This window comes from Camellia sinensis, chromosome 1 (genome assembly GCF_055761805.1).
Source record: "Camellia sinensis isolate YWXY chromosome 1, ASM5576180v1, whole genome shotgun sequence".
In the NCBI taxonomy this organism is placed as follows: domain Eukaryota; kingdom Viridiplantae; phylum Streptophyta; class Magnoliopsida; order Ericales; family Theaceae; genus Camellia; species Camellia sinensis.
The window spans coordinates 242,660,081-242,670,903 of NC_138961.1; the positions used below are offsets into that span (position 1 = coordinate 242,660,081).

General features: G+C 38.9%; 2 protein-coding genes and 1 pseudogene across 3 annotated transcripts; 2 read left to right on the forward strand and 1 right to left on the reverse strand.

The window, feature by feature from the left end:
• The first annotated feature begins 1,349 nt into the window (after positions 1-1,349).
• LOC114263471 (putative galacturonosyltransferase-like 10) lies at positions 1,350-2,831 on the forward strand. The gene has a single exon (XM_028204021.2). The coding sequence runs from the start codon at positions 1,627-1,629 to the stop codon at positions 2,707-2,709; it is 1,083 nt and encodes a 360-aa protein (XP_028059822.2). The 5' UTR covers positions 1,350-1,626; the 3' UTR covers positions 2,710-2,831.
• Positions 2,832-3,253: 422 nt separating this feature from the next.
• On the forward strand, positions 3,254-4,714 carry LOC114263472 (putative galacturonosyltransferase-like 10 pseudogene; annotated as a pseudogene). The gene is made up of 2 exons (XR_014364997.1): positions 3,254-3,386; positions 3,901-4,714. The product of XR_014364997.1 is annotated as a putative galacturonosyltransferase-like 10 pseudogene (transcript).
• Positions 4,715-4,936: 222 nt separating this feature from the next.
• LOC114263470 (uncharacterized) lies at positions 4,937-8,130 on the reverse strand. The gene is made up of 5 exons (XM_028204020.2): positions 7,028-8,130; positions 6,687-6,939; positions 5,753-5,851; positions 5,451-5,665; positions 4,937-5,233 (listed from the first exon to the last, which is right to left on the reverse strand). Exons 1-5 carry the CDS (start codon positions 7,717-7,719, stop codon positions 5,158-5,160), a joined length of 1,335 nt encoding a protein of 444 aa, XP_028059821.2. The 5' UTR covers positions 7,720-8,130; the 3' UTR covers positions 4,937-5,157.
• Positions 8,131-10,823: the final 2,693 nt, after the last annotated feature.

A 10,823-nucleotide genomic window follows, 5' to 3' on the forward strand; every position in this document is an offset into this window, starting at 1 on the left:
TGTCCTCCCTCCATTCATTGGTAACAAAATCAAAAGTATCACTCTTCCTTGGTTTTCTTCGGGTGACGATCAAGCTATTTGGAATTTTTCTGTGAATGGTGATTTTCAATCAAAATCTGCCTACCTCCTTTCAAAAGATTTCACCATATCCCCCCCTTTATCCAATTGGGATTGGGTCTGGCGCATCCATGCTAGCCCTAGAATAACCCACTTTCTTTGGTTATGCCTTCATCAACGCATCATCACCAAATCCCTACTCTTCTGTCGAAACATCACCTCGGATGATACTTGCCCCCTTTGTTTGCTTGCTCCCGAAACCACTTGCCATATCCTTAGAGATTGCCCAAGCTCACAAGATCACTGGAACTCCATTGGGATTCCCCCACTTCTCAAGGACTCTTTCAACCTTGCCTTCACTAATTGGGTCCGCACAAATTGTCAATCCGCAGTTCTCCATTCCACCAATGTTGCTTGGTCCATTATTTTCCCAATCACCTGTTGGTCCCTTTGGAAAGCTAGAAATTCTCACTGTTTCTCCCCAAACAACCCTACCCCTTTTAACCCTTCACTTATCACTTCCTTGGCCCTTGAATGGCAGCATACCTCCACCCTATTCCAACCTACCAGATCAAAATCCACCCATTTTATCTCTTGGCACCCTCCTTATCTTTGCAATTACAAACTGAACACTGATGGTTCAGCCAAGTGCTGTCCGGGGCCTGCTTCTGGTGGAGGAATTATCCGAGATAAATGGGGCCAATGGGTTACTGGATTTTGCAGAAACATAGGAACTGCTTCAAGTCTAGAAGCCGAATTTTGGGCACTCCGTGATGGCCTAAATTTGGCGTTCGATAAAGGTTACAGAAACATTGAAGTGGAAACCGACTCTTTGCTTGTCAAACAACTCATCATGGGTAGTAAAAATGCTAACCATCACTTGAGTAATTTAATCCATGACTGCAGGTTCCTGTTACAGCAGCTGGGAGTCCAAGTGATTAATCATATCTACCGCGAAGGAAACAGCTGCGCGGATATTCTAGCAAATCAAGCCTCTCCCACAACTGATACCTTACATATTTTTGATTTTGCTCCACCATGTATTGCTAATCAATTGTATGATGATGCTCGCGGGATTAGTTATCCCAGAACTTTGTACTGTCCTACTTAATTTATTTTAGTTCCTGTTTACCAAAAAAAAAATAAAAATAAATCTATAAATAGAAAATGAAAAAATAAATAAATAAAACATAGAAGTGAAGAAGTATCCTGGAAACAGCCTGGGTGGGACGTGTATGGTAACTAAAGAAATAAATAAATATATATAGATACGAGGCATGTGGACTGACATTGTCTTCAATGATGCGTGTGAACCAATTGGTGGTGAGCTTTCTCGAACCTAACACTTTGGAATCATTCTTAGTACGCCAACCCATTTGAATTGTCCTCCTCTCTCTCTCTCATCAACTCTACGCGTTCTTGTTTTTCTTCTTTGTTCATATATACCAAGAAAATCAACATAGACTTTCAATATCTCACCTCGTCTCACCATTTCTCTAAGCAACCTCTCTTCTTTCCTCCATTCTCAAACAAACCCAGAAAACCAAAATCATTGCTGTTCTATCTAGCATGCCTCACCGATTGGTCTCTGTTCTCATACTTGTTTCTCTGTTTCTCTCCCCCGTCTTCGCCATTCGATTGTTTCCCGAGAAAGTGACAGAAAATTTGAGTTTCAATGACGGATTTCAATTTAATGAAGCACCCGTATATAGAAATGGACCCGAATGTCAAATTCCAGTATCAAACAACTCATCATCGACCTGTGCTTCGTTTCTCGTTCACATCGCAATGACACTCGATGCTAAGTACTTGAGAGGTTCCATGGCCGCGATTTACTCTGTTCTCAAGCACACATCGTGCCCAGAAAACGTTTACTTCCATTTCGTCGCCTCCGATTCCAACACCCCCAATCCCACCGAATTGACCCAAATCGTCAAATCCACATTCCCATCTCTACCCTTCAAGGTTTACTCATTCAACGAAGGAGTCGTGAAAAGTTTGATCTCGTCTTCAATCAGACAAGCTCTCGACAACCCATTGAACTACGCGAGATCATACATAGCTGACATTATCGAACCCTGCGTAAACCGCGTGATCTATCTAGACTCCGATATCATCGTTGTTGACGACATTCAGAAGCTCTGGTCCATCGCTTTAACTGGGTCAAGAGTAATCGGAGCTCCAGAGTACTGCCATTCGAATTTCAAGAAATACTTCACCGATGAGTTCTGGTTTGATTCGAAGTTGTCAATGGCGTTTGAAGGGAAGAGACCGTGTTATTTTAACACGGGTGTGATGGTGATGGATTTGGGGAGGTGGAGAGAAGGGAATTACAAGGTGAGGATAGAGAAATGGATGGAGGTACAGAAAGAGAAGAGAATATATGAATTGGGTTCATTGCCACCATTTTTGCTAGTGTTTGGTGGAGATGTTGAGTCAATTGATCATAGATGGAACCAACATGGGCTTGGTGGGCACAATGTGGTGAGTAGTTGCAGGAATTTGCATCCGGGTCCGGTTAGTCTTTTGCATTGGAGTGGAAAAGGGAAGCCATGGGCGAGGCTCGATGCCGGATCTCCATGCTTAGTTGATCATCTATGGGCACGTTATGATCTCCATAGAACCCATTTCCAACGTCATGAACAGCTGTAGACGATTGATAATTTTTTCATTCTTTTTCCTACCTCATTCTTGAGGATTCATTTGTATATATCTATACAGATTACAAACTGAGTTATACAGCATTTGCGGCCTCTAAAACATTTTTCTTGTAATGATTATTGTCTTATTTCTTTGAGATTTAGGAATGCTATTTTTTACAAAAACACATTGAACAAAGAAGAGGATTTTCTTGGGAAAAAAACTACAACACATTGTGGGGACCGTTAACTTCGTTAAATCAATCGTAGTCACTATCTTATCTTATAATTTAATTTGCAATGTATGCTAACCAAAACAACAAAGATGATTTATTTACTATATTCACGCTGCTTCTAGCTATTCAAATTTTTTGTTAATGGGGGTCAATATTTCCATTGATTTCAGTTTGTAAATAAATAAATAACAATAATAATAATAATATGACAATGTCATTTTTGTAATTGAAACTTATCATCTTTGTATGTATTTTCTATTTGTCTATTACTATACTCAGTTCATGACAAAAAAAAACTCATAAATTAACATTAGACATTGGATGGCAAAGCCCTTTTTCTCGTCAATATATTATGCTTCTCAATCCCCATCTATGAGAGCAAATACAAGGACTAGAAGACCTCCATCCATGTCCATCTTCCTTCAAGCTTCAAAAGACATTGTCATGGCCGAAGGTGAATATTACATTGAGTGTGAAGATCCATATAACACTTAGTTTAGTTTTCATGCTTCAAAAACCCTTGCTAGATTCATTCCCAAAGTTTCTACAGTCCTAGATTAGGAAGAAATACAGAGAGGCCTAATCCTCAGCAGCCTACAAGGCTACAATACTCTCCTCCCCTAGTAGAAAAAAATTTCAATTTAACGGTAATACTATGTCATTAGTATCACCTTTCAAAAATATCTCAGCATTTACTAAAATGTATAGTTTCTTTTTAAAAACACTATTGCCATCCATTTTTTAAGTAAAAAAAAAACGATAAATTGAACAATTTATAGTTACCATGCCAATCTAATTTTTTGTATAGATGGAATACATGAAATGTCTGATAAAATAAACGGGTTTAAATTATTGAAATGAAACTGCAGTAGGCCCCATTGGCCCAAATAGCACCCTCCACTATAAATTTTAGACTGAAGGGGAATTGTCTCCAATTACATAACACTGCACCATTATCCCAAGCCTAGTTGGCAGCCCTTTCATCAGACAAGCTCTTGGCGACACATTGAACTACGCGAGAACATTCTTCACTGACATACTTGAACCCTGCATAAACCGTGTGATCTATCTAGACTCCGATATGATCATTGTTGACGACATTCAGAAGCTCTGATCCCTCTCTTTAACTGGGTCAAGAATAATCGGAGCTCCTGAGTTTTGCCGTACTAATTTCACCAAGTACTTCACCGATGAGTTTAGTATTGATGCGAAGTTGTCAATGGTGTTTGAAGGGAAGAGACTGTGTCATTTTAACACGGGTGTGATGGTGATGTATTTGGCGAGGTGGAGAAGGGAATTACAAGTTCAAGATAGAGAAATGGATGGAGATACAGAAAGACGAAGATATATGAATTGGGTTCATTGCCGCCATTTTTGCTAGTGTTTGGTATAGATGGAACCAACAAGTGCTTGGTGGGCATAATGTGGTGTATAGTTGCAGGAATTTGCATCTGGGTCTGGTTAGTCTTTTGCATTGGAGTGGAAAAGGGAAGCCATGGGTGAATTGGTGTGGCAAAGGGAAGCCATGGGTGAGTCTCGATGCCAAATCTCCATGCACAGTTGATCATATATGGGCACCTTATGATCTCCACAGAACCCATTCCCAACATCATGAACAGTTGTAACAATGGTCAACGAAAACGATTTATATTTTTTCATCTACCTCATTACAGAGGATTGATTTGTATATATATACAACTGAGTTATATAGCATTTGTGGCCTCTAAGCATTTTTTTTGTAATGATTCTCTTGAGAACAAATACAATGTAATTATTTGATTATTATTGTCTTTAATTCTTTGTAATTTCAGGAATGCCATTTTTTTATTTTTTATTTTTAACGAAAACAATTGGACAAAGAAGAGGAATATATTGGGGAGAAAACTATTACACGTGGTGGGCACTGTTAACTTCATTAGATCAATTTTTTTTATTTATTTAAAATTTGTAATGTATGCTAAACAGCTTGAGTTAGCTGTGCAATCAACCAAACAACAAAGACGATTTATTTAATACATTTCCATTGATTCGAGCCGGGGCAATTGCCCACCCAGTTTATATTCTGCTAGATGATTACATGATTTATTAAAACGAAAAGGAAACCAATGAGATGATTGCACATTTTAAGTTTATTTTTCTCAATAAAAGTAAAAGTAACGAACATAAATAGAAAATTTGAAAAGAAAATTCACAACAAAAGAATATACACCCTCTTTACTGCTCACTTACAACAAGCCGACAACACAACTTAGATGCAATCTGTTCTCCAAGCCTCTCAAGTGATGACCCAATAACATACACCTGCCAATGTCATCAAAGGAACATCTTAATTCTGCACTTCCACGAAAATAATAATAATAATAATAATAATAATAATAAATAAATGATTTGATCCATCGGAGCAATAGAATTAGCAATGCTTAAAAACAGGGTGGAATTACGATTAGGTATGAATAACTTGTTTCTAGTAATGCCTGTGTGATAAGTGATGAAGAAACACCGACTACAAAATACTAACCAGAAAAGAAGCTTTGCTAGGTAATTCCGTGAAGTGCCTATGGTATTGCAACACTCATCATCACCGTTTTGTAAGTTCTCGACATTCCTTATAGCAGAATCTCCCACAAAATCAGAGCTAAAATCATCTTTAAAGAATTTCCTTAATATGTTTTGAACAAGTTGGTGAATAATTTCCTCAACCTCTAAAGATGATGGTTGTGCTAGTTCAATCACCTGTTGAAACAAATGGCATATGCTAAGGAACCCAATTCAAGCATAGAAGCACTATATTGCATGGGGGGAAAAAATCCAGGTGGGTACCATATCAGATTCCAAGGACTGCAAATACTCCAATAAATCATTGTTGCTTTCTCTAATATATTCCATTTGCACATTTTCCTGCTTCCTGGCATTCAGCTCCTGCAACAACATTTGCAAATCAGTTTAGAATGGATAACTTTTAGCACTTTTAAAAATCAGATGATTAGAGCTGACGAGTATCAAATATTACTTCATGAGTAGTAGATCAATATTTAGAGATTTGAATATCATGATGAAACCAATTTATAAAAGTCTGTCTATAAGAGCAAGAACAATTATAAAGCACATAATTACAAATGTTACGGCTGTGTAGTTGGACATCAAAAAATGTAACTGATTGAGAATAGATTGAGGTATCTCTTAGAGCATCTCCAACGTCTACTCTCTTTTCTTTTTTTTATATCAAATTTGAGTAAAAGTTTCATCTGATATTGCACGTTCCAACGGAATAATTTGAAATTTCATCAAACCACCGGTCGATCGATCAGGAGGACGACCCGGGATGTCCGGCCAGTCGGCCAGCCAGTGTAAACTTTTGTTTCAGTTATAGACAATTTTGCAAGGAGGTGGTCAAGTAGCCGGTCATCCCGTGCTCAAGCATTGTCCAACAACCACTTGTAAAGCTAATGGCTATCTACAATAATTTGGTGAAAGGTTCCAGCATCCTCAATTTGATAAAAAATTTGAGATATCCTCAATTTGATACTGATTTGATGTTAACGTTGGAGCATCAGTTTTGTACGTTTTTCATCAAATTTAAATTGATGAAACAAAAGATGAAGTTTTGGAGACACTCTTAGATAGGGTTTCTAAACAAAAGGTTCCAGGTCATGCATTTGGGGAGAATATTTCATTTTATCATCCCTGAATGTAGTAGCATGTCAATTTTGAAATCAAATTTATCCGAGGGACAAAGAGAAAGTAAAAACTTCACCTTCTTAGCTGTAGACAGTTCTGATTCCAGCTGCTGAATGTAGTTCAGAGCCTCGGGAGACAAATCCCCAAATCTCCCAAGGTTAAAATTTTCTAAATCTTCAGCACAACGATCAACCTCAACCACACCATCCTCACTCTTCATTTCCGAAATTTCATTTTCCCCCGGAAATCCAGACCTTTTCCAACTATCTATCGATCTATCAAAATTCCGCATCAATGAAATCCGGTACTCTGCATTCCACAGAGTATACCTATAACAAAGCTCCAAGCAAAAGCAAATCAATTACAATTATACATATCTATCTGTCTATATAATGAAGTAGCACAAGTGATTATTACCCTGTCATTATCGAAGAAGTGAGCAAGCCATCCAGAGGGCTTTTCGAAACCCTAACCGTGACGGAGAATTGATCCGATGGGAGCAACCCTAGCATTGTGGAGATGGTCTGCTTCATGGAATCCTTGGCGGCATCAGAAACGCCCTTGGAAATAACGGAAGTGTCCAGGAGTTCAATTTTCTTCAGCATAGTAGCAATTACAAAAAATTCTCGATCGAAACCAGACATCCTCGTTGAGACGAAGTCGTCAGAGACTCCACCTCCGTCGACGCCGGAGACAAGGCAGCTGACGACGGTGGAGGGGAGCCTCCTGGTGGCGAGCAACGGTCGGATGAGGCGGTGGTGGTGGGAGAAGGGAGGCGGTGGTGGTTGGAGGGGTTTGAGTGACACGTCGGTGACGCGAGAGATCAAGAAGGCTCTAGCAAAAGCCGCCATAAAACAGCAGAGAATCTTGAGGAGCTCTCTCTCTCTGATGTGGCTCCGTGAAGAGGCTCTGCCTTCAGCCCACCAATATTTTTGTTGGTTTTGTTTGGTTACGAAGTGGTGAAGGGTATGCCCTCGTTGTTGATCGAAATTACGGAGTCGCCACTGATATGCAGAAATGGTTGTGGAGATTTGAACGATTGGGTCGGACAACGACGTGAGGGATCCGATTTGCCGCCAATGGTTAGCGTGGCACGGTTTTATTGGCATACATTTCTTGACCTTCGCGCGTGTTGACGTTGTTGCAAGTTATAACGTGTGAATCAAAGTGGCATGGCGATCGCGGCTTTTTTAATGCAATTTGAAACATGTGGCGCACACGTCTTACACGCTAATTACTCTGTGAGATATTTTACGAATCGAAAAAGCTAGGGACTCCAAATTTTGGACCCGAAATGTATATTGAAATGGGAATTGAGGTGGTTGTTGTGCGGGAGTACATAATAGTATTTTTGCGTAGTTAATTGGGTTTTTTTTGAGATTTATTTTAATAATTTAAATTGTTCATATTTCAGAATGCGTAGAATATACTTGTAAAAAATAGAATTGAGGTGGTTGCTATGCAGGGGTGCACAGCAGTCACTGTTATGCAGCCAATTGGGCCTTTTTCGGGGTCTATTTTGATAATCCAAACCGTTCACATTTCAGAATACATCAAGTAGAACATACCTGTTAAAAATCAAGTTAATCGGATATCGCTTACCCATTCATCCACTCACATTTGTATTCAGTTTAATACTTTAAATTACAATTGTTATTTGTGAGTAGATGAATGGATAAACGATATCCGATTAACTTGATTTTTTACGGAATTGGGGTGACTGCTGTGCGGGGGTGCACAGCAGCCACTGCTGTGCAGCCAATTGGGCTCTTTTCGGGACCCATTTTGATAATCCAAACCGTTCACATTTCATAATACATCAAGTAGAACATACCTGTAAAAAATCAAGTTAATCGGATATCATTTACCCATTCATCCACTCACATTTGTATTCAGTTTAATACTTTAAATTACAATTGTTATTTGTGAGTGGATGAATGGATAAACGATATCCGATTAACTTGATTTTTTACAGGTATGTTCTACTTGATGTATTCTGAAATGTGAACGGTTTGAATTATCAAAATGGATCCTGAAAAGGGCCCAATTGACTGCACAGCAGTGGCTGCTGTGCACCCCCAATTCCATTGAAATGGGTTTAAATGGTAGCAATTGAAGTGATGGAATCTGAGATTCACACATGAAATAAATTTAAGTTATAACTTTTAAATTTTTATATTTAACTTCATAACATTACTGTTTTATGGATTCTTATTAAATTATAGAAGAAAAGAGTGATATGATAAGAAAAAAAAATATTAATGTGTTACAATGATATTGTTTAATATAGAAATTGACATAAAAATTATTTTAAAAAATCAAAATATATTAATTTTAATAAAAAAATATTAAATTTAATAAAAATATATCATGTGTTTTATAAATAAATAAAAAAACAAAATTATTTCTTACAAGCACTTATTAGTGAAAGCATTAAAAAAAATATTTTAAAAAATTTCCTTGATTTCAAAATGAACTTCTGTTGGAGGATCGGGCTTAAATCAAAGTGAAAAACTATTTTTCAACAAAATTAAAAATCATATGGTAGACCAACCATGAAATCTTGGTAATGACTCCTATGAACCACACATATCTTTGCGACGTTGACTCCAAACTAGTCGATTGCTACTATGCCACAATAAACACCTTTACTAATAGAGATGGCAATCGGAACCCGGCTTGACGGGGAACCGATCCCCCGACCCCGAATTGAGTGGTGATTTCTCGAAAAATATCCCCGACGGGCCGGGGGTGGTATTAAAAATTAAATCCCCGATGATATACGGGCCGGGGACGGAGATACATCTTTCAGCCCCGGCCCCGCCCCGACCCCGGCCCCGATCCCCGCCCCGTTTTCCCCGATATAAAATTACTATTTTGCCCTTATATATATATAACATATATAGGGTATATATATAATATATAGGGTTTGGTTGAACCGCAGCCTCTTCTCCTCCCTTTTATCTTCCTCTCTCTGTCATCTTTCTCTCTCTTCTACTCTCACTCTCGTACCTCTCCGCGACGCCGATCGCCTACTCCGTCGTCCTCTTCCGTCGTTCGTCCTCCTCCGACGCCGATCGCCTACTCCGTCGTTCGTCCTCATCCGACGCCGATCGTCCTCCTCCGTCGTTCTCCTCCGCCGATCGTCCTCATCCGTCGTCCTCCTCCCCCGATCGTCCTCCACCGACACAGATCTTGTTTTGAAACAGATTTTGTGTGGAGGGTTTGTATGAAATACCATTAACCAAACCAAACCTCAGCCTCTGTTTGTGTATGTAATTTTTTTTTTTTATCTGGGTTTGTATGTGTATGTATGTATATAATTTTTTTTTTTAATTTTTTTTGAACGAATACAGATATGTTTGTGTATGTAATTTATTTATTTTTTTGAACGAATACAGATCTCTGTAACAGATCTGTAAGTGAATTTTTTTATTTTTTTTGAACGAATTTTTTTTGTGTGGAGGGTTTGTACGAAATACCATAACAAAACAAATTTGTTATTTATTTTTTTTTTTATCTGTTATTGATTTTTTGATCAAGTGGTGGTGATGTTGTTTTTTGATCTGTTGATGAGGATCGGGGAATTTCGGGGTCGGGGAAACCCGATCCCCGTTGGGGACGGGGATGGGGACTGTGATTGGTTCCCCGTCGGGGATCGGGACCGGGGACGGGAAAGTTTTGGCCATCGGGGATCGGGGACGGGGAGGGTGATCCCCGGCCCCGCCCCGCCCCGTTGCCATTCCTATTTACTAAAGTTTAATGTTGAAAGTGGATGATGTCTGAAAATTGAGATAATTATGTTAATTTTGACATATTTGTTCTTTTTTTTTTGTTACTCTGTTTTTAATGAATTTATCCAGAAAAACACAAATAAAGATAAGAACTCATTTGGGATGTAAGTTTTTTTTTTTTTTTTTTTGATCGAGAAAAGCTGCAACAACAAAAAAAAGAGCTAAAGGCATCCAACTAAAGCCACAAGAGGCTGGGATACCCAATCAACAGGCAAAGCATTTCGCAAACAAGCTGAGGCCACACAATGAGCAGCTCTGTTCTGGATTCGGGGGCACCATTTGAAAGTCAAATTCCCGCTGCTAGCCATGCACCGAATATCATTCATCACAGGACAAATTTCCCACGGAGGGACCCCTTCAAACACACAAAGCTGAATGAGAGTTTTACAGTCACTTTCCACCTCCACAGTGGCACCATG

What these genes read in the sequence shown, in the direction of transcription:
- LOC114263470 (XM_028204020.2), bottom strand. Translation starts at nt 7,719, where the DNA reads ATGCCAATAAAACCGTGCCACGCTAACCATTGGCGGCAAATCGGATCC. An exon ending in ACTTCTTCGATAATGACAGG is followed by an intron (nt 6,940 to 7,027) that starts GTAATAATCACT and finishes GCTTTGTTATAG; the next exon opens with GTATACTCTGTGGAATGCAG. An exon ending in AACTGTCTACAGCTAAGAAG is followed by an intron (nt 5,852 to 6,686) that starts GTGAAGTTTTTA and finishes ATGTTGTTGCAG; the next exon opens with GAGCTGAATGCCAGGAAGCA.
- LOC114263471 (XM_028204021.2), top strand. Translation starts at nt 1,627, where the DNA reads ATGCCTCACCGATTGGTCTCTGTTCTCATACTTGTTTCTCTGTTTCTC.